The sequence below is a fragment of the Idiotropiscis lumnitzeri genome, chromosome 6 (genome assembly GCF_059441095.1).
Source record: "Idiotropiscis lumnitzeri isolate Australia: NSW breed Sydney's pygmy pipehorse chromosome 6, RoL_Ilum_1.0, whole genome shotgun sequence".
Lineage (NCBI taxonomy): Eukaryota > Metazoa > Chordata > Actinopteri > Syngnathiformes > Syngnathidae > Idiotropiscis > Idiotropiscis lumnitzeri.
In genome coordinates, this window is record NC_142396.1 from 7,992,559 (window position 1) to 8,018,393 (window position 25,835).

The 25,835-nt window shown below is 41.9% G+C and overlaps 2 protein-coding genes across 6 annotated transcripts; one reads left to right on the top strand and one right to left on the bottom strand.

Moving 5' to 3' along the window:
- Nucleotides 1-1,219: 1,219 nt before the first annotated feature.
- Nucleotides 1,220-15,489, top strand: kcnc1b (potassium voltage-gated channel, Shaw-related subfamily, member 1b). 2 transcript variants are annotated; one of them, XM_088297571.1, is made up of 4 exons: nt 1,220-1,932; nt 7,613-8,528; nt 9,643-9,816; nt 13,244-15,489. In XM_088297571.1, exons 1-4 carry the CDS (start codon nt 1,369-1,371, stop codon nt 13,351-13,353), a joined length of 1,764 nt encoding a protein of 587 aa, XP_088153697.1. In that variant the 5' UTR covers nt 1,220-1,368; the 3' UTR covers nt 13,354-15,489. The 2 variants fall into 2 exon arrangements, with proteins under 2 accessions (XP_088153697.1, XP_088153696.1); XM_088297570.1 differs by lacking the exon at nt 13,244-15,489 and adding an exon at nt 10,759-12,774.
- sergef (secretion regulating guanine nucleotide exchange factor) lies at nt 4,199-25,284 on the bottom strand. Of its 4 annotated transcripts, XR_015844001.1 has the most exons (12): nt 25,166-25,284; nt 24,780-24,918; nt 24,114-24,266; nt 23,707-23,801; nt 23,246-23,306; nt 23,054-23,167; nt 22,899-22,961; nt 21,865-22,023; nt 21,635-21,786; nt 19,565-19,601; nt 10,497-10,615; nt 4,199-4,324 (listed from the first exon to the last, which is right to left on the bottom strand). XR_015844001.1 is itself a non-coding variant. In XM_088297575.1 (11 exons), the coding sequence occupies exons 1-11, from the start codon at nt 25,205-25,207 to the stop codon at nt 10,596-10,598; spliced, it is 1,035 nt and encodes a 344-aa protein (XP_088153701.1). In that variant the 5' UTR covers nt 25,208-25,284; the 3' UTR covers nt 10,492-10,595. The 4 variants fall into 4 exon arrangements, 3 of the variants coding, with proteins under 3 accessions (XP_088153701.1, XP_088153699.1, XP_088153698.1); XM_088297575.1 differs by lacking the exon at nt 4,199-4,324 and having other exon boundaries at nt 10,492-10,615; XM_088297573.1 differs by lacking the exons at nt 4,199-4,324; nt 10,497-10,615 and adding an exon at nt 16,522-17,162.
- Nucleotides 25,285-25,835: the final 551 nt, after the last annotated feature.

The following is a 25,835-nucleotide window of genomic DNA, read 5'->3' on the forward strand; positions in this document are numbered from 1 at the left end:
CATTTCAGGAGAGGAAATACTAATAAACAATGGAAATAAGGTTGTTGCATAAGTGTACACACCCTCTAATAACTGAGGTTATGGTTGGGTTCAGAATTAACCCATCACATTCAAACTTGCGTTAAATGGAGGTCAGCACACACCTGCCACCGTTTAAAGGCCCTCTGATTAAAGGCTTAAAAACACTGACTAGCATGTTCAGAAGGAAGAAATCAGAGAACTTAGAGAAAACCCAAGCGAGCACATAGATTAGAGCCCCGCATTTCAAAACTGTGAGGCAGACATGCTCACCTTTCTGCCTTTGTGTCGAAAACAAGCATTATTATATTAGCACAGGCGGAATTACCATCATCATAAGATTCTGCGGAAGTGCACAATGACGTGTCCAGAGAGTGCGTTCATCTAATAGGAGCTCACGACATCAGCAAATATAATAATGGCCAGCCTGTAACTTCACCTTTTTTGCAACGAACAGCTCCCCCTGCTGTCCGATTTAAAAACAGGCAAAAGTCTCTTTTGTTATGAGCAGACGCGCGCAGCCACATCTGACTCATGGTAACTCTCGAGCTCTTCCAAACAAAACCCACAGCATCTTGGTCCCTGCACACTAATGTTAGCGCAAAATGTCAATGCATTGATCCATGATAGTGGAAGCCGTCAATAAATGTCATTCGTTGTTGTTGTTTAGTGAGGGGCGGATCATTGCTCACACCTCCTTGGGTGACAAGGGGGAAATTGGGCACCGTGAAGCGCCGGATTTGGAGAGCACAATTAGGCGGTGGTATGAGAGGGGAAGCATGTTGTGAGCTCCATTATTGTTCCTTTCCACTTCCCCGATTTTGCGACGGATTGGATGCTTGGCTCCTTTTTTTCGCAGCAACGGTAGAGAAGGAGAGGGAGACTTGGCGGTGCTGCCGAGACAAAGAGCTGCGCGTCGGTGTGAAGGAGGCGCGTCTGGAGGAGGGATCGAACACCAGGAGGACCACGGCGCTGTCCGCTCAGCACCAGCACTGGTACCGCAGTCATCTTGACTCACATGAGCCAATAAAAGGTGAAGAATAGTTCGACGCGCGGGCTTCTTTGTGTGTTAGTCCACGCTGCATTTGGATTTGGCGACGATGTGACGCCCATTGTCCATGTGATACCATTGGCTGCGTTCATTTTGGATTTCGCCTGCAGCCTGACGGGCACGTCTGCGTCCACAGCCCCAAGGCGCGCCGCCGCCTGACGCGCGTCCAGCCGGAGCCGGAGCCGGCGGCGATTCGCTTTTGTTTTCCTGGCGGGGAGACGCCAGGTGGCTCGGCGCGTCGCTCTCACCTTTGCCACCATGACGAGGGGAACTTGGCTGAGCGATGTTTAAGGGACGCGATGGGCCTGAGCGACGACAAGGATCGTATCGTGATCAACGTGGGAGGGATCCGGCACCAGACGTACCGCAGCACCCTTCGCACCCTACCCGGCACCCGCCTGTCGTGGCTGGCCGAGCCTGACGCTCCCAACCACTTTGACTATGACGCCAAGATCGAGGAGTTCTTTTTCGACCGCCACCCGGGCGTCTTCGCGCACATCCTCAACTATTACAGGACAGGTAAGCTGCACTGCCCGGCCGATGTGTGCGGGCCGCTCTACGAGGAGGAGTTGGCGTTCTGGGGCATCGACGAGACGGACGTGGAGCCATGCTGCTGGATGACCTATCGGCAGCACCGGGAGGCGGAGGAGGCCCTTGATAGTTTCGGCGGGGGGGGACTGTTGGACCTGGGCAACGACGATGCCGAGCCCGATCAGGAGCACGGGGAGGACGATGTGGATGAGATGACGCGGAGGCTGGCGCACGGAGACTCTCCTGATGCCCGGAGCGGCACTTTGTGGAGCCGCTGGCAGAAGCGCGTTTGGGCTCTGTTTGAGGACCCTTACTCCTCCAAGTATGCAAGGGTGAGTTGCTTGCATGCTTCATTTTTTTTTTCTCAGCCCTGCTGAATTCATGAATGACTGGTGACTACGTGGGAGGCTTTTAGGCGCTTGGTGACCTTGAAATTGATCACCCAGTGCATGGATGGGAAGCTAGGCTGATAAAATCAGAAACCAAAAGCTGCCATTTAGATGGCCATGGGAACAATAACAAACACTTTTGCTAACATACCACCAAAAAATATGCATCATCTTATAGTCGTATGTGTCATCCATTGTTAAGGATAGCAAAACTGTAATTGATGCTTCATTATAAAACTTCACAACTGCAATTCAAATTTTCAAGCACGCACAGTAATGCGGATACAAATATTCACATTGAACACTTGTTGCTAGGCAGAGTTCAGAGGGCTCAATACGCGATGCTGTTTGACTGAAATTGTCCAGTATCACTTAATTTGTCAGGAAATTATGATTTATTCATGATGAATATATCATTGTTTATCTATGTCAGAAATATATAGTGACAGCCAGAACACTCCCATCAGTTCCATTAGATGACATCGCACCAGTGTATCCACCATTCATTAAAAAAAAAAAAAAAAAAAAAAAAAAGTCATGTCTTCCCACGAGCACGACTGTCTATCAGATTTGTGTTCAGCTCAACAGATCTCAATGAGATCAATTTGGGGGTGAATTAATATGAGATCATCATTATTTCAGAGTACCGTAATTACCTTTAGTGACCTTTGTATTCAGTAGTGGTTACTAAAATTGGTTACTTGACTCAACAAAGGTTGCAAAACATTGCACTTTGGGGACTTCAAATGCACGGTTGTAGACAACACTTAATTCCACCAATCATCCTCCAGTTGTTCCTGACTGGAAGTTGCTCAATCAGTTGAAGAGCACCACAGCAGATGTCATTAGAATAACAATGAATGTATTGGGAAAAATTGAGGAAAGGCCATTATTGATCGCAAAGGATTTAGTGGATTGTGTGGAAATGGAGCAGATGTGTACGCGGTAAATTTCGTAGAGTACATTTTTCTCCAAACAGAGTAAAACTTGAGAGTAAAATATTCTGCGTAAAATTTAGTCTAATTTTACGCTGAAATAATACTGTCAATTTTTACTCTGTTTGCTGGGGCCAAATATAGTCATCTTCTTCTTCTCGACACTGCATTATTCGGCTCATGTCAATTTCAATGTTGCCATCTAATACAAAAGAAAGAAAAAAAGAAAGAGAGAAGCTAAATCTGCAATTGGCTATCAATCAGTCCAAATTTTACCCCCATCTTATCCCCAAAGTCAGCTGGGATATGACCAGTGCCTATATGGATGAAATGTAGTCAAATATTCTTATTTACAATCCACACACTACTTCAAGCAAAATCCAAACTAGATTTCGCTAAAAAATATAAAATGCCGCTAATCCAGATTTGCCACAGCTCATGTGAGAAAAATTAGGAATGATATTTCCAGGGTAGAAGGTTCCCCGGGTAGACTGGTTAAATGTTTCAACACCAAATTAGGGAAGCGCATCTTTTGCACCATGCGGCAACATTTCAATGGCAAGCCTCCAGACTAAATCAGGCTGTCGGAGGTGACACTTTTGGTCCTTGTTTTTGGCCATGTTTCCATTCCAGTCTCTAAAAAGTGACAATTACTCTACACCTCCACATGTTTTTTTTTTGACAAGCGCTCTCCTCTGAAGCCTGCTGCGATGCATACTGCTTCAGCAGCTGGAGCCAGTGAAGAGAAACCAGAATTAGGGTTAAGGGCTCTCTCTTCCGAGATCCAGTTAGAAGGCGAGCAGCAGCATTTTGGACCGTTTGGAGACGCTTGAGGGTTGGCTGGCTGACTCCAAAATACAGTGCATTGCACTAATCCAGTCTAGATGTAACAAAAGAAAGGGCTTCACTTTAGCGAGCTGCCTAAGGGGAAAGAAGATGGAACTCTCAGGCTTCGTCTTCGTCAAAAATTAATTATTTGCAAAACAGCACATTTTAAAGCCACACATTGCATCGTCTTTCAAGCATCACCTCGAAAACTCCCACGGCCAAGATGCACAGTACGTCTTCTCCGTTTAGACAAAAGCAGAGCAAGGTTGGACAAAGCGCCACTAAGACAGGCGAGAAAATTAATTAGAAGTGAGCCCCAGACTTAATTACAGACTCCATCCACAGTGGAGACATCAGTGGAAAAGCCTTGTCACAGCACATCAGCGCAAACTCGCCGTTTGCAGACAACAGTGAGAGTTAACCAATAAGCAGCCCGTGGTGTTTACCTGCCGCCCTCCCTCCGATGCTCGCAGTGCTCCCAGGAGTCATCAAGACACATCATGCAAAGGGCGGTGTGATGACTTGAAGCGATTGAAGGGTGCATGCGATGGTTTGCAGGCCTGAGCAAGCCGCTGGTGAACAGAGCAAAAAAAAAAAAAAAAGATTCATCACACTAATGGTGGGTGACCGATAATAATAAAAAAAATAAATAAATAAAAATAAAAAATAAATAAAATATATGCCAAAAATAACATTCAATTGGAAATCAATAATAATAAAAATCACTTGCCAAAAGCAATTACGACATACTTTGTGCTGGCAAAATACAAAGATATGCATTATTGCTGTAAACATTGGACTAATAGACAAACTCAGCTCAGCCACTGACATCAAACATCCATCAATGTAATAAATTGATTGGCCTTTTCGACTTTTGAATTATGCATGATCTAATTGAGGCTATAGGTTAGAGATTAGGCTTTTTTTTTTTTTTTTAAACATCATCGAATTATGACACGCCTGCAAGGCCGGGATTGCTTTTATGAGGTTGTAGTTTTCACTCTCGTATTGGGATTTGATTGTGGGGAGTTATTTTGTGCGCAACACAACGGCGAGGAGGCGTGCTGCACAACAACATTGTGCAATACATCACAACAAAAGCACACACAGTGTTAGCGCCTCAATGTTTGTAAGCAACCGAATACAATGAGGCTGGTGTGAGTCACTTCTTGAAAACAACAATAAAGAGCGAAGCCCGTGAATGAAATTTCGTATGAAACTAATACCGCACGTGATTTAATCTAATCACTTAATCATTATGAGTAATTATAGAGTTGTGGTAGCAGACGTTGGCACTTAAGGTGCAAAATACACAATTCTGAGCATGCGTGGTACGCGTGTGGTGTTTGTGCCCGCAGAGCTCATCTTTTATTTTGCGGGGGTTTGGGTATGTGCGCAGAGCTTGCAGAGGCGTAATGCAGTGCGAAAGTTTCTGGACTACATTTTGTAGTCACGTTTAATTTGAGATGTGGAGGGTTAAAAAGTCATGCTGAAGCTAATGCAGTGTTTCTCAAATAGTGGGGCGGGGCCCCTGGGGGGGGCAGTGTGATGCTGAGGGGGCCGCGTGTGACTCTGGGGTATATGCTTTTTTGTAATTGCAAGTCCAATGGATTAATCTTGGCTTCCTCATTTTGATAAAAAAAAAAAAAAGGCAAATCTGTTTTTTTTTTTTTTTTTCATTTTTGTTTTGTAGTGTTTTATATATTGTGCTCCTGAGTTCATGTCGCTGAAGTCAATTTGAATTTTTTTCTTATTTATTGATTTTGTTTAATTTTTTTTTTTCAGCAGCAAATGTTGCAATTGGTCTAAAAACATGTTTACAGCTTAAACATGGGTATTTTTTTTTTTTTTTAATTTCAGGCAAATTGATGCACTTAAAATCTTTTCTTTTCCAGACTTATAATGTTAATAAGATTATTCTTAACAAGGATACGATGTTATGCAGAGCTGTACCTATAACTATTTTATAGACAAATGCGATTATTTCTAGTTGTGGCAGAGGATGGGAGGTGGGGTGGGGGCGCGAATTGTTTTCTTCTTACACGGCGGGGGGGTAACAGAAAATAATTGAGAAGCACTGAGCTAACGGAAGGGAAAGGAGATGTTGACAGAACAAAAGTCATTGAGCTGGACTCAAGTCAACAATAACGCTTCCTCGGACAGGAAGCAGACGTTCAGAAGCAGACAATTTCCTCGGCGCAATTCAAAGAATTGCCACTGATGACTTGGCGTAATGAGGGCCTGTTTTCCATCTCAGCTTGCATGAATGGACTCCGATGACTGAGAAGCAATTTTTTTTTTTCCCTTTTGCTCTGCGGAATATACGACTCCCTAGACGTGCCCAGTTTCGTTGTCCCTCCCTCATTCATTCATTTCTCCACCCAGCCTCTTAACAAGACCGTGCATTATCTTGAGCGAGCACTTTAGCCGCACTAAATTGAAACGGGTACAAATTTGGTGACTTCATAGAGCGCTAAGCAGATCTCGCGACCCATTTCTCGGTGCATCGACTAATCTGCTGGTGGCACGCTTCCAGCTGTTTTCCCCAACTCGCAGGCGCGGTAACACATACTGTAATCCAGTCTGATCAGAGGATAGCGCAAGGACAGGGCTACGATCAATAGCCAGGAGAGCATACTGTATCGTTTACACCGACATATGTAGCACGTATCCGAAATATCGGAGGCTAAATGTGATGAAATGCGATCGTCGGATCAATGTCGACGAAAGGTGAAGAAGCGCTCTACAGTTATCAGGGCTGGTGTTGGTTCGTCATCGTAATCAGGCTCAGCCCGCCATGATTTCTAGGAGTTGATGATCTAGTCCAGTGGTTCTCAACCTTTTTTCAGTGATGGACCCCCTGTGAAATACTTTTTCAGCCAAGTACCCCTTAACCAGCGTAACGCAATTTGGGTTAAAATTAAATAAGAAGACTTAAAACATGCCAGTGTCTGATTTATTAGACTGTAGGACCTTTCAAACTACATTTGTAGTGGTCCACCCAAAAAAATAATCAACATAAGGTGTCCGATTGTTTGGATCGTGGAAGAGATGCGCAAATTGTGGGTGTAAATTCAAATAAAACCTAATTTTCAACATACAACCGGAATTTTGGCGACTCTGGTTTGGTCTTTTTTTTTTGCATCTGTGGCTGAGTTTTTTCAGAAATCTTATACGCTTCAACCACGACTCCACTGTTTGCGACTTCGAGTGATTGACAGGTAACGAGAACTGGCATACCACAAGTTGGGTGGAACCAGTCTAGTATGGGGGAGAATCTGGGTTTTTAAAATAATAACATTGAATAACCTACTGAATACAGAATTTGTTTTATGAAACATTTAATTAATTCAATAATTATTTTTAAAGGATTTTTTCATATTTGTTTGTTTTATTTGAAATCTCGCGTACCCCCTACAGTTCCTTCAAGTACTCCCTAGGGGTCCATTTGAGAACCACTGATCTAGTCAATGTGACCTTGAATGGGAAAAGACCTAGAAACGTCCCAGTTTCACGTTTTTGTGAATGTCCTGTACAATTGACAATGCCGTGACCTTGCGGTGGGGGTGGGGGTGGGGGTGGAGGGGGGAGGCGTGTGAGCGTGTTGAGCTGGAGTTGGATTGCTCCTTTTTAATGGCACTTTGGAATCAAGAGGAGGAGCACCGAGCCGTCACTGTGAAAGCAGATGACAATGTCGCAGATTAAATTGCGATGCTAAGAATGGCTGCTTGGGGTTGATTACATTGTTTGTAATACTCTGCTCACGCCACCCCCCCTCCCCCTCTATGTCCTTCTGCCCCCTCCCTCCTTTCTCTCCCTTTCCATCGCCCCTTCCTCCCTCTCTGTGGTTTCCCACCCAGTGGGTGGCTCTGGCCTCGCTGTTCTTTATCCTAGTTTCCATCACCACGTTCTGTCTGGAGACCCACGAGGCCTTCAACCCCATCATCAACCGCACGGAGGTGGAGTTGGTGGACAACATCACGGTGGAGCACACCTACCAGGAGCCGGAGACAGCCGCCTACCTCACCTACATTGAAGGCGTTTGCGTGGTGTGGTTCACTTTTGAATTCCTCATGCGAATAACTTTCTGTCCAAATAAATTTGATTTCATCCGGAACGCCCTGAATATTATCGACTTTGTGGCCATCCTGCCCTTCTACCTGGAGGTGGGTCTCAGCGGGCTCTCTTCAAAGGCAGCTAAGGACGTGCTGGGTTTCCTCCGAGTGGTCCGCTTTGTTAGGATCCTGCGTATCTTCAAGCTCACTCGCCACTTTGTGGGTCTGAGGGTGCTGGGCCACACGCTGAGAGCCAGCACCAACGAGTTCCTTCTCCTCATCATCTTCCTCGCCCTGGGCGTCCTCATCTTTGCTACAATGATCTACTACGCGGAACGGATTGGCGCAAACCCCAACGACCCTCGAGCCAGCGATCACACGCAGTTCAAGAACATCCCGATCGGGTTCTGGTGGGCCGTGGTGACCATGACGACCCTCGGCTACGGCGACATGTACCCTCAGACCACCTCCGGTATGCTGGTGGGCGCCTTGTGCGCCCTGGCGGGTGTGCTGACCATCGCCATGCCCGTCCCTGTGATTGTCAACAACTTTGGAATGTATTACTCCCTGGCCATGGCGAAACAGAAACTACCAAAGAAAAAAAACAGGCATATTCCACGGGCGCCGCAACCTGGTTCACCAAATTTCTGTAAATCAAGCATCAGCTCACAACATCAGAGCCCTGTCGCCCATGACGACGTTTTCGAGATAAAATTTCAAGGTAGGATAAAACTCTTTAAATATATCTGAAACGTTCTGATACCTTGGTGACTCATCAACAGTTGGCTGGCCTGAAAAAACAACAACAACAAAAAAACGCATGACTACTCAGCTGTTTCTCTCTTTCCAAATTTCAGTCATCTGATGAGTCAGGCAAGAGATTAAATGGCACACAATCAATAAAATGCATGACTTTCTCCCTCTGAATGGGAAGAAGTAGAGATTTAGGCAAATCATTAGTACCGAAGTTTTTGCACTTGACCGCTCGGAACTTCATTCAGTGATTCATTCATCATCTTTTTGGGAAAAGTGGGCCAAGTTGGCAACAGTTTCCGCAATCAGCAGCAGCTCTGGCAAAACAACGCAGTAGATGGATGCCCCAAGAGCCAGTTTTTTTTCTAGAATCCGCAAACAGATTCAACATTTCACCCTGATTTGCACAAAGATTAAATGAACCTGTAAAGTGAATTTGGAGATTTATTTGTATACGTGTCATACATGGTTGAAGATAATTGCTAAGAACGTACAAATACCGAGAATGACGTAGTAGGCGGTTGTTGTGCTATAAAAAACATTTTTTTATACCATTTTAGCTTTTCAGATATTTTTGGGTGTTACTAAAACACGCTAAATATATTCCAGCCAGATGTGTAGACTTATGAACAATACAAGATGAAGAAACGCGTTCAATGGACATGCCCACAACATTTGAGAGCGGAGACAACGGCTTGATTTCTCACACATTTGAAGCAATTTTTTGAATCATTCCAATTTGTCAAATTTAGAAGATGTTTATTTCCACTTTAAAGGGACTTTGATGAATTCTATCTTGACACAACTGCCTCCTCTATACTTTCCTTCATCCTAACCGACAAACTGGGAGACAAACTGCAATCCTAACATTGTACTTCCGCACTTACATTTTCGCCTTGGAAAATAAATATGCAGCGCACGCAAACCTATGACAGACAAATTGCAAGGCAAACATTACACAACAAACTACACAATGCACAAATAGTCCACATGTGAAGCCAGAGAGTGGAAAAGATAGATCTTAAACACCTTTTCCCCCACCTATGTGCTCTTTTATTTGTTCATTGTTGTTGTATGTGAAGATTCCAAGCTAAACGGTGAGGCTGCGAACGCCGCTCTGGCCAATGAGGACTGCCCTCACATCGACCAGGCCATATCTCCAGAGGAAATCTTCAGCCCCAGCGAAAGAGAGCGGCCCTGCTTCCTGGTCACCACGGCCGAGCGGCCCAACCACACAGGGGGCAGAGTGAGGAGGGGTACGTACAGTAACAGCCAATCACAGGCCCCTGTAAGATACTGACACGTTCTAAGGCCCTAGACAGGACACGCACCCCCCCCACTTCTTTGCAGAGTGTTATTACCCACAGGAACACACTCACGAAAACACGCTCACACAACGGCAAACCTCTTAACGCGACACCCTCACAGCCGCTCCTTCTCCTCGATTATTCCCTCGGGAAATTGTACATATTCCAAGTTAAGGCCAAGCACAATCACCACAAATGTCAATAATAGTTGTCTACATCTACATCATATATTTTTTGATACCATGCATAATGTAATACCCCTATTTATTTACCAGTAAGAAAAAAAATATATTTTGAAGATTTATATGATCTAGAATGCGCTGTCTTACATGCTTAAGAATATATTGATGTGCTTTGTGTGTACCATGTATGTGTTTTTAATGATAAATACCATGTGGGATCCTGACTTGGAGTAGATTGCTCTTGGCCATAATGGTGCATGAAGTGTCTTGCTGATGGGTGCTATCAGAATGGTGAAGGAGCACAACACAATTTGAGATTTTGTTTCAAAGAGGAAGTCCCAATTTTGGATTTGACAACATTCCCAGTAAAGCTACATGAGTGCGTAGCCATGCGACGCAACACAAAGTACCACCAGTAGCTGTACATTCCCTACCTGCCGTGCCTACCTTTTATAGCGTTCGACTCCGAACCATTCCAGTACCACCCGGTCGGTGCATGCCCTTGTACTCCGGATGCACTCAATGCATGGAGAAATCTGATCTGTCTCAAGTGTGTGTCGACCTCTCTTTGGAGACAAAAACAAGAAAGCAACAGGTGTAGTATTACCAACGAGGAACACACAAAACAAAACAAAACAAAACAACTACACTCATGTCATGGATCCAGTGCTGCAGTGTACTCAGAACGTTCTCTGTTTTTCAACTGAAGGTTATGAAAAGCCTTGGAGCCTTAACAGCATGTCTGGCATGAGCGGGGATGCCTCTGGAGTGTCCTCAGTGTCCGCCCTGCCCTGCAGCCCACCCTGTCTAATGCAGCACTCACATTCTCCCATCCCATCCATTATGTAGCATGGTTGAGTAGCAGATACAATGCCATCGGAAGGCCAGTCCACACTTTTCCCCGTATCGTTTTCTGTCAGAACACTCTTTAATTTTATTCTTTTTGACACCTACCTTCGTTCCTGCTTTCTCATTTTGATTTTCCTTCTCCTGGAAAACTGTATCTCAACTGTTCTGATACTCCCAAGGGTTCCCCTTGGGGGGGTGTCATCGTATCCTAGACTAGAAGTCACATTGGCGAGACGGCCGCCCGTGCATGGGTCACCTCGGTTGCTGGCAAAGCGCTGTACGGCAGGCTAACCACACCTCCTTTTTCCCTATGTTGACTTCATTGCCTGTTGCTCTGTTGCTTTTGATCTCGCATACTTTTCTGCCAACGACTTTTTTTTTTTTTTTTTTTTTTTTTTTTTTTTTTTTTAAATCCTCATCAGCTTTTGACTATTCTGTGAAAGAATCTTTCATAAGATGTAACATGATGCACATTGCTTTTAAAACATATCCAAAATGTACCATTGCCAGGTGTTAAGGAAACTCCTCTTAAGTGCTTTGTATGTTGCAAAGTAGAGACGTTAGAATTATGAACGTGCAAACATGCCATTGTTATTGGAGTGGCCATACACGAAAAAAAAAAAAAAAGAATAGGGGGGAAAAAAAAAAACAGCAAGGTGATGTCCAATGCACTATTGAGATGATGGCAATTCCTATGATACTAGTGATGAATAATGTCAACAGAACTACAACTGTTTGGTCCTTTGCATGAACTGCATGAAAAATTATGTTCTACAAGAAGCTAACTGTATTGCAGTAATCGTAAGAGAAAAAAAAAAAAAACATTGTATTTCAAAAGCACCGCAAAGCTTTGCCATTTTTATGCATTTCTGAGACAGCTTTATAAGAGACTCAGTCATAGCAAGATTTTTATGTAGCTGCCATTCTTTGCCTTTCCCCAATATATCATATATTTTCTTGTATTCATTTGACTTCATTTGACAACGAAATTATTTTATTCGAATGATTTGGTACAAAGCCAACTCTAAAGCTGGCATGAGCATTTTTTCCTTATGCAAATATATCCAACGGTAGTTAACTTGGGACCTTCTTAAAAAAAAAAAAATGCCTGCTTCAGCCGCACATCTGGTTAAGATGCAGAAATTGAGGCAAGAAATATAACGATGGTGCTTTTGTACCAAGTGAGGCAAAGTAAAAATAATATATATTTTTTTGACACAAATACAACATTGTTGTAGCATAAATACTTTTCAAAGCTGCTTATAATTTCATCTTACAACACACAGCTGAAACGCGAGGAAATTACTTTTTCGTCGTTATGTTGACATTTAGCAAAATCGTGTGGAGAGGGAAAAAAAAATTTGCATAATGAAGCACATAATATTAATCAAGGGCCACTCAAAAATAATATACATCAGGTTAGAATAAATTGCAGACGTCAAGAGGAGTGCAGCACGTATCTCATGATTTGAAAAATATCAATTCAGTTACATATGTTCCGATATTGTCCCGATAATCACACACAATTCTTTTTCAGGGCACTTTAACAGATTGACCAATCAGGAATTTGAGAAATTTCTAGAATACTTAAGTATACGAGTACGTTCATTCTGAATGAGCAGAGTTTTACATTTCAAGTCATGTCTTTTGTGGTGATTAATGGACGTTATATATTAATTAAAAAAAAAAAGAAAAAAACTTGTGAAGATGTTGTGAAGAGATGCAGGTGGAAAAAAAAAATACAAAACACTATGGGATGTGGGTCTTCTTGGGGAAAGGTAAATGCATGTATTTTCCATTTATGCAACAGAAAAGTATTCAAATAAAAATATGTACAGACAAGTCCTTGCATGAAATAAATTTTGTACTCAATGAGCGTTTAGCCTCCATTTTTCTTCAACAGCACATGCATACACATCTTTCCTTTTTGTCGATACTCATGTATGGGTACTGAGGAAAAACAAAACAAGATGACTGACGGTGAGAGCATGACAAAAAATCCGCATGACAATGACTGAAACGTGAATCTCAACCCGTCAAAAAAAAAAAAAAAAAAAAAAAAAGGCCGCATGATCGGGCATGTTGATTAACCGACTCCGAGTCCGGACCAGACAATACATCTTTGTCTGATGCCTTGGCTACGCATGGGAATCACATCACATGGTAAACCTGCCTTTACCATGAACGACTAACGGAGCACATTTCTTTAACCCTTCAAGTGTCATTTCACTCTGCGCCGCCCAGAGGTTTCCGCCATCACCATTCACTCCGACATAAAACATACTTGGTGTAATAATTTCTTTTCATTATTGTGTGTTGTTGTTGTTTTTTTTATATGTTTATAGAGACCCAGAGACCGCACCGGAGCAGACAACCAACCCAGTCAGTTTGTGTTATGAACCATGGTGTACCGACCACTATGTGTATGACCCATAATGGCCCATCACCCACCTGATAGTGCAGTAGCATTGTTGTGTGTGTATTACTTAGTACTTTTAAATGGGTGCGAAAGGGGCAACCTGAACATCACAAACTCAGCATAGATGTAGCACTGAGGACGTTTTGTTGTCAAGCCTTATGTAGCGAAGTATCTGTGACTGTTGACTGTGTTGTAATCTGTGTGCCTATTTCTACGTGTGTGCCAGTGCTGTAAATACGCTTTTTTTCCGTGTGTGTGTGTGCTGATGTTGTGTGTACATATATTTGTGCGATTCCTGTGTTCAAAGACAAAAAAAAAAAAAATGGTTGCTCTGATTTGAAATCACCTTCCCCTGTCATGCCAAACACACCGTTAACTTTGCACTTTTCACCTCTTTTTGGAAATTTTGCACTTTTTTGCACCGCTCTACTTTTGAACATTCCTGATGTGTTTTGCGCAATCGTCATCGAAAAAAAAAAATGTCATACTTGAACTCCATCTTTATCTTGTATTTTTGATGCATTACATGCTTAAATGTGTTGCTAGCACCTCACAGAGAATAGTTGTCAACGTAGGTTCGGCATCGTATCCCCTCTGTTGAAATTAGTAATACCTGTACTTACAGATGCCAAAACACTTTATACACCGTACTGGACAAGTGCCTCTGTCATACAAATTCTTAACATTTAGATATCATTAGATTGATAGGCTAACATCAATACACACCTCAGATAACACACAGACAGTAGATATCAAGTTAACACCTCCTGTAAAATACCAAATTTGGGGTGGGGGGGGGGGGGGGGGGTGGACTGATCAAATGATTTAGAAGGAAATTTAACTCTTCTACAGAAAAATGGAAAAGGAATGAAAAGCCCCAAAATGGTGCTGCTTACGTGTGCAGACATTTCATCTTATAAAGTATCTTTGAAAAATAGAAAATTTATGCAAAGAGAAGTAATTCCATTCCAATATTAACCTATTAGATTCAGAAAATATTTGACTCCAACAAATGCTTGAATTTTTTTTCAAACATTTTAACACAATCACGCAATTGGGGTCCGACGTTACAAGTGGCCCGATGGCCCGGGGCCACACTCCAAGTTCACTGACGCCTCACCATTTCACAGGTACACCTACATATATACTCTAATTAGACATTTTGTAAACAATTCTTTGAAATCACAATATCTATATTGTGTGGGGTGAGGATTATTATTCATTTATTTATTTTTAAGCAGTTTGCTTGCCCATACTTGGGTTCATTCTGGCCATTGAGACACAGGTCGCCCTACATTAATAATTATGAATTTTGTTAAGTATTGTTTTAAATAAGGGCCAGTGCCAATTGTGACAGAGCCGCCTCAACTTGCCCTGCGCAATTGTTAAAAGTTAATAACTATATTGCTGGTGTCCAGTGGAAACATCTCTCCAAATTTAGTAAATTATTATTTTTTGCACAAATTTATTCTATTGGTCAGTCCTAAAGTGCGTGTGTTATTTTGTGTGTTGAAAATGGTCACGTCAATGGCTCCACAAACATGTCGTTTATTTATTTTTTTGGTGCTGATCTTTGAACTAATTTTGGAGGTATGAGGTTTCCGTTCGACACCAGGAGTGAACAGTTTACTTTTGATAAGTTGTCCTTATATTTCAAATCTTCCCAAAAAAAAGCCATTTTACAGGGGAGTGTTGACTTTTCATATGCGCAGGACCCAGTGTGGATCAGTACGGGGAGGCAATGAGCATCAGAACAAGTAGAGACCACCCATGATAGCCTTGATCGAAGCGCAGCTTTCATTGTTTGGAAAAGTTGAAAATGAAAGGGACCAACTTTTTAAACAAACGACTGCGACCACACTGCCAACCAACCACTGGGAAGTGAGTGCTAGTCACTGTCTGACACACGACAAAACATCAGCAACGTTTCGATTAAAAACATTCATAAAGCATACGAGGCAACAAATGTGTGACCATGAGTGAGATTTAAAGAGTGTGTGTGTGTGTGTGTGTTTTGAACACCGTGCGTATTGTGGCTAGTTCTCTTAGTCGGGTGTTCAGTGGTAGTTTAGATTGGTATGTTGGTTCGGGATTTTTGTGTCTTTTCTGAACAATATCGTTCAGACTTGTACAAGAAATAGCGAGAAATAAAATTAAAAAAAAAATAAGAGATTTTCACAGGGTGTTCGTTTGTTTTCAAAATCTTTGTATGCATATCATATATTAGCATAAATATATTTAAATAAAAAGAGCCATAAATAAAGTTAAGAAAAGATAATCCAACGTTACTCACAGGCCCGTTGCCCTTGACCATGCATGCGGTCAGCAGGAACTGCACTGCAGATGTCTGCGTGGCTTATAAATATTCAAGCCAGGTCGAATGCAGCAGGCCAACTTCCTCAAGCGGAATTAATGACATGTGCAGTATGAAAGTAGCATAAAGAAACATTTTTTTAATGTGACAGTTCGCAAAAAAGATTTACGTGTGAGCAGTAAATCATGCGGTGATATGAGATATTCGCTCTGAAGTATGGCCGTTAGAGTTCGAGAGCCTCCCAACGCTCAAGATCACGGCAATAAAAGCCCTGACTTGCAAATATAAAGCTGTCGCCCCAGACGGGCCCATCCCTCCTCCTCACATTATCAACGCCTTCATACATTTGGGAGGGCCAACATGGCCAGAGGGTCGTGAGGTGTAGAAATGACCATGTGACGTCAAGATATCGCGATCGATCAGTGCCATCAACATGGTGGACTGACTCGAGAAATGATGTCCTCTGAGGCACAACTTACGTCCGCAGAGACTTTTTTTTTTTTAATAAGAAATGCAAGGAAATTTTTCCAGATTTTGTTTTGCATTGATTCTGAATCTGCCCTCATTTTTCTCTAGCAGATGAAGTTGTCATAATAATAATAATAATAATAATAAAAAGAAGAATGTAATATGGAAATATATAAATTGTGATTTTTTTTTATAATTTATAAACCATGGTAAAATCCAAATTACACTTTACACAGATCTGTTCGGATAGATTTTTATGCAAAACTGGTGATCGGTTCTACTGTGATCCTTTGTCCTATTGATCAATGTCGCCATTGATTGGATCCACAAAATAAGACATTACAGCAAACACGTTCACTCTGGGATGATTGTGCTGCTATTGTTATTCCCCACGTTTGCCGTGTAGTGAATGTTTATCAGCATTTTTGGAAGAACATTTTTTTTATCATTTTTTCACAATGCATTCCAAAGGGTGCCAGCTTTTCGTAAATTTCAGCTATTCGGCCAGTGCGAATCCCCTGTGAATAGCGCAAGGTGACCGTACAAAGTTGTTTGAATATATTGGATATATTGATCCATCCATCCGCGTTTTAAAACTCGCTTGACAGGGTCCAAAATGCTGATCGTGTAAAGTGCAGTCCAAAACCTTTTCTAGGTCAAACTTAAAAACAAAACAAAACAAAAAAAATCTAAAAAAATATGATGTTCTGGGGAAAAAAAAGTAAGGACAATTTTAAAAATGTTAAATTAGTGTTGGGGAGGTAAAAAAAAAACCAAATAGACATAAGTCCATCTCTGATTAAAATTCGCTGAGCGTTCAATCATTAAATTATTCCATAGTAGGAATTCAGATGCATGCTGGCTCCAACGTAAGTGGCGTGCATGCGAGTTCATCACTTGTCTTCGCACGTATTCCCGACGCACACCGCCATAGAGTGTCCGGCCCCGCAGCCAATGACAAGAGGTCTGAGGCCGGGAACGACTTGCGGCTCAAAGACGTCGGCCAGCGCACCGTCTCCGCACATTCCGTGTTCGTTCCAGCCCCAGGAAAGGAGACGCTCCCCTGAGAAGGAGAGGGATCAGGGGTCAGTGTAGCAACGCGTGAGCTAATATTAGCAGCCTGGGGGCGGGTGAAGTAAAGTTGCAAAGACGAAAAGAAATCAGAAAACAAAACACCCAGTCAGCGGGTAATAAAGCCTCCCTGCTCATCACAGCTGGACGGTTGTTAGTGGGTATGGTCAGGGCTGCATCACCGAGGAGACACGTGCCATGGCAACACAGTTACCTAATAGGCTCCATTACCATGGCAACAGAAGCGAGCTTGCTTTCTCAAGGGTAACACATCCTCAAGCTCTCCCAATCTGGCTGTCGTGTGTCTTTCATGCTTTGTCTGTCCGTCCACATCTCCGAGGCTCCTCGCCCGCTTGGCGTCGAAGATTCGGACACGGGGTGCGAAACATATGTCACAGAGTGGACCAAGATGTCATGCCAGCAAGCTTATGTCAGTGTTGCACTTTGCCAGCAAGGACTCGGAACAGGCATGTGCCAAAGCCTTTGAAATGACGCATTTACTTACAAATCGCTATTTGGTATTCAAGTGACAAGAGTTCATCTCAAAGTGAATTTTCTCTTCGGAAGCATTGTGCTCAATGGGAGTGAGAGCCTTATTTGGATGCTGTGCTTTATTCATGGACCCACTGACAGGAGCATACCGCACATCAGTGTTTCCATGGCAACAAAGTGCTGCACTTTCTGCACAACAAATAAGGATGGAAATCAAGACGCTCAAACCGAAAGCAATTTCCTTTTCAACACATCCTGTTGAGACTGAGTTTCTGTTCGACCGTCCAACTGTCAAGCAATTAACACTTGTGCAGTTTTAGATGACTTCACATACGATTTTTGACACGTGAGCGTGAGCAATGTTCTGTCAACTTCAATCTTTTCTCAGAATGTAGAGCACCTTTGGACGCTGTCAGGTTTAAAATGCCCTGACGCCTTTTTTATACTGACATAACTTACTAAATATGACTGAAAGCCAAAATAAACCAGCAACAGATATTACAAGCAACATGCAGTGCTCTTGGTTGCTTTCCGCCTGACCTACTTGAGCACCAGAAATAGCAGCACTCAGGTCTCCATTTCCAATCCTGTTTTGCTATTTCATTGCGCCTGCCGCCGCCATGCTCAAGACGCCTGGAAGAAACGTGGGGAGCGCGGCAGAGGAAGGGAGTTAACATGAGGTTGACATGAGTTCTCCCTTTGCCTGTTCTGCCTTCTCATATTCTGGAGCAGGGGTGGGCAAAGTGTAGCTCGCGGGCCACACACGGCCCTCGTCGATATCTACTTCTTATGGCATTTATTTGCTCCATTTGATTGCATTAAGACATGAAAGACCTCTTTCGGAATCTAAGAATATTATAGAAAACAGTTCGCTTGTCTAAAATTCTTTTAAATAGCTAGCGCTCTTTGATAATGCAACAATAAAGGAGCAATCTTTTTTTTTATTTCTTGAAAAGTGAGTGTTTTGAAGATTTACTGTCCATTTAACTGCAATTTTTATTAACAGTATTACAAAAAAAACACCTATTTTATCATTTTTTAATTACTACATCATTTATGAATGACCCGGCCCACCTGCCTGTTTAAAAAGTCAAATGCGGTCCTTGAGAACAAACGTTAGCCCATCCCCGCTCCAGCGCTTCGTGAGAGCCGATACCGATGGCGCATTCCCGCTCACTATTCCTTCATTCTGACTGTCTGTCTGTCGGAACAGCATACGATGGAGCTTTTTAAAAATACCTGATATGTGCTTTGAAGGAACATTCTGCTCATGTTTCATCTCCCTCAGATGTATTTATACGCACTCTGATATAACAACTGGGTCACTGTTCAAAATTTAATGTGAGAAAAATTTGACTTCTAAAAAGTTGGTGGCAGGGAAGGAAAAAGGCGCACAGCTTTGTATATTTGATGAGGAAGCAGAAGAAGATTTGTTGGGTTCTCGTTCAGGAATGTGAACAATATTGCTCGTGTGTCTTAAAGTCCTCTCCCCAAATCCTCCGAGAGGGAAAAAGTCGCCTGAAAATCTGCGTGTGACTAATTCAGCTCATTTACAAGCCTGTTCGCATAATTGCGTTTGTCAGTGATCCCCATCCTTGCGAGCTGTAATTACTTCCTTCTGGAAAAGGCCACAGACCCATGAAATGACCTCAGAAATCTCCAGAAGCCAACAGAAGGATAAATGTTTCACAATGATGTTTTGTCTCTAAAGTATTGCACAAGCCCCCAGTAAATCAAAGACTTGTTTATGTCTTCTCTCTCTTGTTGTAGCCCCTTGTAATAATATGGCAGAATCGCTTTAGCATTGTTTACATCCGGGCAAATTGTGTTGGAATTTTGTACATCATCTGAGACAACATAAACAAACACTCTGATTACGGTATCTGAAAGAAAAGTACTCACCTACAATGGCAAGGTTATGTTCAGAGCCACATGCAATCTGCAGGGAAAAACACAAGACATTAAAATGCATGCTGGAGGCTGACACTGAACTTTCACAAAAGGACATCGCTGCCAAAGATTGTCACCATAAATTGTACAGTATTGAAAGATTTTCAGATTTCTTCTCAAAAAAAAAATCAACAGGGACCTCCTTTAATAGTGAATTAATCTTTAAATAGTTTAAACGTTGGTCAGGAAAATAAGCAGCGGCCTTATAAAAGCAAAAAAAAAAAAAAGAAAAAAAACATTGCTGAGTTGCCAGAGGAGTTCATGCTAAGGACGAAAGTGTGCCCTAACTGCTGACTAAAACGTTTTTTTTTCTTAGAAGCCATGGCTTCTTTTCCGGAGGTTTTGCACTTTTCGCAAACAACAGCAGAAATTGCAAGTGACACCTACCGGCAAATGTATAAATGTCCACTTGAGCGGAAACACAGAGGCCTCCAAGTGCTGCAATGCATGGCTACAGCTCTCACGTATTGCAATCAACATCTTTACTAATCGGCCTTTGTCTGCTTACTGTCTGTTTCCACTTCAGCATAGAAGAGTGGCAGGTAAACCCAACAACAAGCTATTATTTGTTCTGCTCATAGGCCTCATAAAAATGTGACAGCTAACTAAACATTGACTCTGTGGGTGTGTACTCACGTCACACAGAGCCCCAGCGGGCTTGGAGATTCATTGTCCACTCAGCAAATCCATCTTCACCTTTAGCTTTACGCACGCAAGGTGACGGCACAATGACATACGCCGCTGATGCAGCTGTTGCATCGACGATGCCCGCGCGTTTGAATAAGGGCAATTCAGAGCTCACCCTTGCCCAACCTTGACATCTGCTTTATTAAGAGCCGTCTCCCGTCATACAGCAACCATTTGGACTACAAGTTAACTGCCGTGCTGCCTTACAATGGCCCAGATGGGAGTAGAAACCTCTGACTGTGCAATATATGAATGGTTCTGTCCCCTGTGAGTGATAACGGGAACGTGTGCTTGTCTTTTTATCGCACATATCATGATGTATCTCATCAAGGTGTCTCACTCTCTCGAGGTGAACTGTTACACATCCATACTAAACAACTTTCAGCTTCTTTGTCTTCCATTTGTGGTTGTTGGGTGCCTCCTGCTGGACAAGATAAGTACTACATAATGAAAACCAGCTTGACCTCAGTGAAAATTGCAACACCCAACATCATGACACCAAAAAAATAATTCCAAAAAATAAATGAATAAAAATAATAAAAAAATAAAATAAAAAAACAACAAAAAAAAAAAAGTCTTCAACTAACCAAAAATCTAATGGAACTGAAACAAGGACTTAATAAAAATTTGACAACATAATGAACAATTATTTTATTTTTAATCATTTTCTTGTCTAGATGCCAAGCTAAATTGAAAAAAAAAAAAAAGCTCAGCTGTAATGTAATTTGGGGAATTCTAATTAAAATTTGAAAACCTCAAAAATCAAAGTCGAAACTCAAGACTCATGCCCTGCTATTTTGCCGTTCAAAGCTGGATGTTCTCCATTTCAACGCGGTTCCAGCCACACAGATGTAAGAAGTGTAAACGAACACCCAATCACTTAATTGTGGTGTTAAACGCACTAGCCACATCCATTTTAGGCTTGCTTAGGATTTAGCATGGCTTCTCTGTTTGTTCTCGTCATTCCTTCATGAGTAGGATACTTGTCAGAAATGTACGGAGCTGATTTGCCATCATGCAGGTGATGATTACTGACTTTCGAATGATTCCACAATGGGGTTTGGCACACTAGAAGCCAGCCGACGCTGTTGCTAGCTAGCTACCTAGCTAGCTGATTCTGTGAAAGTAGCACTGCACTTCCCTTTACCTCGAATTACCAGCAGTAGGTGACATGAGCCCACTGAAGCCTTTTTGGAACCGTCTTGGTTCTTCGTTTTCTACTTTCTTTTGCCGGTTGTCACCATTTGATTTACAGTTTTGCGATTCAATGTGTATGAAACACAAAATACATATTTGGACCCGCAAATTGTGATTCAAAACCACTTAAACGCTTACCTGTGTTGCTCCATAGAGGACTTTCACCTCGGCAGGCAGGAAAGTCTGACTGCCATTGTCTACTGATTGGTGCTCAGGATTCGGGCCATTTGCCAGATGTCGGCCCAGCTGTCCGTAATTCCCTCTGCCCCAAGTGAACACTCTCCCAGTCTCTGCAATTTATGACTCTCTTTAAACGTGGCAGAGGTGAGCCCCCCCCAAAAAAACATGATGCTTTTACTGCAGCTCACCTGTTTGGGCAATATTATGAGTCCAACCGCTCCATACTTTTACAACTTCCTCGCCATTCAGTAGTGAGCACTTGAGCAGAGAAGGAGTGGACAAGAAGGGCTCGGCAGCCGCTAGCTGGTTGTGCTTGTTGCTTCCCCACAGAAATAAATCACCATCTCCTGCATGTAACGACAGGGGCAACATTAGACTTCATTTAGCAGAGGGAGTGCAGTAATCAGGAACCACTAATCCACTAATTATAGGACAGAAGAAAGAGAAGCTGTCAGTTCAAAAGTGCAAACTAGGAGGCCTTGTGGGCAGAAAAATATTTGAAATACACTTGTACATATGCTTTGAAATGATGGCCTCTTAAAAACCCTACATAGTAAATGTACTTTTGAGGCCTTAGTGAACTATTCACAAGTGCAAAGATTGGGACTTAGAAGCTACAATGGTGCCTTGGGAGCGGAGTTTAATTCTTATTCTCAACGTAAATACAGACAATACTAGATTAAAACATCGTAAAATCTTAGCGTTTAAAGAATTAAACACATGATGTAAATCATGACTAATTCATTGCCACTCCAAAAGTATCTCAGATAAAAAAAAAAAACATCTTTTGCAGAGGATAAAGACTGTTGACTGTGAGCATTGTTATTTTGTCTGTCTACATTTGTTGCTGCATTATTTGTGTTCCAACACAACACCAATACAAAAAGGCTATTCACATTAAGCTAGCAGACTTAAAAATGATGTTTCTTTTCTTTAATACACACGTAATTCTCTTTATTTTATGGTTTAGTTTGCCAGTAAACTTTAACAGGGAGTTGCATTAAACAACTTCAAGCCTCTCCCTTTGAAGATTTATTCACTATGCCAAACTAATGTTGGCCACAGCAGTAGTATATCACATTTTTGTTTGCAAGTCAAAGCAAAAACAAACAAAACGCGTATCTCAAAATAGTTGTAACTCAGGGCTCTCATATATCAAGGCACCACTATATTTGCCCTTTTTTTCCAATGTTTGCATGGTGCAGCGTGCTACAAGCAATACCTGTAAGGCACACACAATGAGCTGAGCCCGCAGTGACAACACGAGGCATCTTTTGGTCCAGACCTGCAACGTATGCAAAAAAAACCCTGTCACTACAACAAACATCAAGCTAGACACCAGTCCTTTCCTTTCTGTTCACAAGCATTTTTACTCACCTGGCACCAGAGAAGGAACCCTGGAGTTGAGGTGTGCCGGAACAGGGTCTGGACTCAGAGCTCTCTTGGCAAGGCTATAGAGACCTGTCCCCCATTGGTAGACGCATCTGGAATCTGGGAGCAGAACAGAGGATGAGATTGGACATGATTTATTGCTGACAGTAAACACAGTGATCCATTTATAGAGTATACCTGTGACTGCAAGTGCGTGCCGGAGGCCAGCGGCAACATTGACCACACACTGCTTCAGTCCCTAAGAATAAGCAACATCATAATAAATCACAGATTACCGTAAAGTGAAACTACACACTTAACAATGATATTCAAGCCAAGTAAAAAAAAAAAATAATATTGATTTTTTACGTCTTTAGCCGTCAATGGTAGTGAATGAGTTATTGCTGCCATATTTAAAGTTGTTGGAGCTTGGCTCGACTCAGTATAGCTCTAGTTAACGTCAATTATCTTGCATATCCTGTGCATGTATTATCTCTCACTGGATAGTGCTGATGTGCTTAATATTGTCGCCAGTAAGGATATTGTGGCGTGTACACGCTCTTCACAAAGCTCACCGATCACCGTTTTTCCATTCCACGTAAAAAAGCAAACAACAAAAAAAAAAAATGACAAAATAGCTGCATCTCTTATATGCTTACCTCAACGAGCACCAGTTCTGCAGAGTGTGAAGTCATCTGACCAATACCCAGCTGTCCAAACACATTGGAGCCACACGCTAATAGGTTACCACAATCTGTGTGAAAGAAGATGATTAGTACTGCAATGGAATTATAGCCATGTTTCCACAGCTTAACTTCAATCATCATGCTTCTTCATCCTGATGTGGGGAATCATACTTATTTTTTTCTATAGTGTAAACACTGAAATAACTGAATAGTTGAATTTGTGTGTGTGTGAAAAAATTTTCAACATGTAACTTTTTATTCATTTACATGTGTCAGCAATCTACACAGTCCCAGGCAGGAATAAATAAATCATGCGATCTTCTCGGGAAAGGAGTGAAAGGACTACAGTGTGTCAAAAGTGAAATACTGTCATTAATCACCAGTAAGAAGAAGCGTAAAATCCCAGCCACAGGCAACATTTGTGACCCTCTGATTCAGGCCTGAGCAGTGCTGGAGTGTTGAGCAGCTGGTAGCGTGGCCAAGTCCAAGCTGGCCTCTGTGATTTTGCCCACACATAAACGCCTCTCCATCATCTGTAGTACAAACCAGCACAAGATGGAGAAACTTGGTTTATACTCGTTTTAACCAGGTATTAATGAGTTCCTCACATTATTTGATTTGGATTCAAGGGTTATGTTTTTGATGGGACCGGCTTGTTGAAGAGATACAAGTGAATTCGTTCAGCATCGTGTTGTTATGTTAAATAATTTGTTCTGATTTGTTTCTATGTCATCAAAATATGTCCTTACATGAAACCAGTCCATAGCGCAAAAATGGTTGGATACCACTGAGTTCAAAAATAGCTGGTCAAAAACATGGACATTGGTACCACGTCAATAAGGGTAAATATTTAATTGAAAAGACAAAAGTAATACAGTACAATGGAGATTATTTTGGAGTCATTAAAATTAATTGATTTAGAGTGTGCTGAAAAAAGATCATTTATGCAAGTACAGATATTGAATGCAATGTGGCTAATGTGCAATTATGGTGACTGGGACTTAACCCATGTAAAAACCTGCTCGATTTTAATATTGATGACGTACCAGTGACAACCACTGAGTGTCCCCCGCCACCGTGAACAGACTGCACTGTCCTTCCATGCAGAGCAATCTTGTTCGAGAGCCGTGGGAGTGCTTGGTCCTCCTCATCTCCCTGTCCATGTTGTCCGTAACTGTTGGCCCCCTGAGAGACATATTTACAATTTGCTGTAAACCACGGGCTTTTTAAAAACAGTTAGATTGTGATCAAACATTTGTTGAATTCTGTTTGCTCACCGCCCAAGTTACGTTACGTTGAAGCTAAAGCCTTTCTAACGAATTTTAAGACATTGATACAAAAAAAAACGCCGTTGAATCTATCGCATGACAGCATTCATGAAACTTAATAAAAACACAACTTCAAATATATACATTCGAAGAAACAAACTTACCCAGGCGAGTAAACAAATCTCCTGCCGCAAGGTAGTTGCCATGTGCCGTAAATAATTGACACTGTCGTAAATGGTCGTTTATACCAGTTTATCAAACGCGAGTAGTTGAAGGGGTACTTGAGATCAAAATTAATATATACGCATATATATTAAAAAAGCTGCATGAATTTAAAAGAGAGTGCTTGAACACAGCGATTGCCGCCCTGACACCAAGAATAACCAAGATCCTCAGGAATCACATGTTCAAGTGTCTCACTAAAATGTTTCATAAATGCGAAAAGTCTGAGTACAGTGCAACAATGCAATGTTCACGATTAACAGTAGGTGATGCGTAATGTCTGTTGTATTTTTAATTTTTAACTCGATCTGTTGAGACTTTTTAGCAGATTTGTTTTTAAATAAAATTAAGTAAATTATTTATTTATCCATTTATTTATTTATTTTTAGATCAAATCAATACTATGATTGCAAAGGAGGATACTTGATGTCGATAAATATTTTATGAGCACAAATCTTCATTTGAAATTAATCCATTCTTTCATTTTATTACATATTATTACAAAGTTTAATAAATTGCACACTGATGGAACAGCACTCTCATTTTAGCATATTTTTTCCATCCAAAAATGATATGCGCTGATTATGGGTGAAACAATATTTATAATACAAT

Bases quoted from the DNA above. Each gene is read 5' to 3' on its own strand.
- kcnc1b (XM_088297570.1), top strand. From the start codon at position 1,369: ATGGGCCTGAGCGACGACAAGGATCGTATCGTGATCAACGTGGGAGGG. The intron at 8,529-9,642 runs GTAGGATAAAAC...TTGTATGTGAAG, and splicing joins TTTCGAGATAAAATTTCAAG to ATTCCAAGCTAAACGGTGAG. The intron at 9,817-10,758 runs GTACGTACAGTA...TTTCAACTGAAG, and splicing joins AGGGGGCAGAGTGAGGAGGG to GTTATGAAAAGCCTTGGAGC.
- sergef (XM_088297572.1), bottom strand. From the start codon at position 25,207: ATGGCAACTACCTTGCGGCAGGAGATTTGTTTACTCGCCTGG. The intron at 24,267-24,779 runs GTACGTCATCAA...TTTGTACTACAG, and splicing joins ACACTCAGTGGTTGTCACTG to ATGATGGAGAGGCGTTTATG. The intron at 22,962-23,053 runs GTGAGTAAAAAT...CATACGTTGCAG, and splicing joins GGTTCCTTCTCTGGTGCCAG to GTCTGGACCAAAAGATGCCT.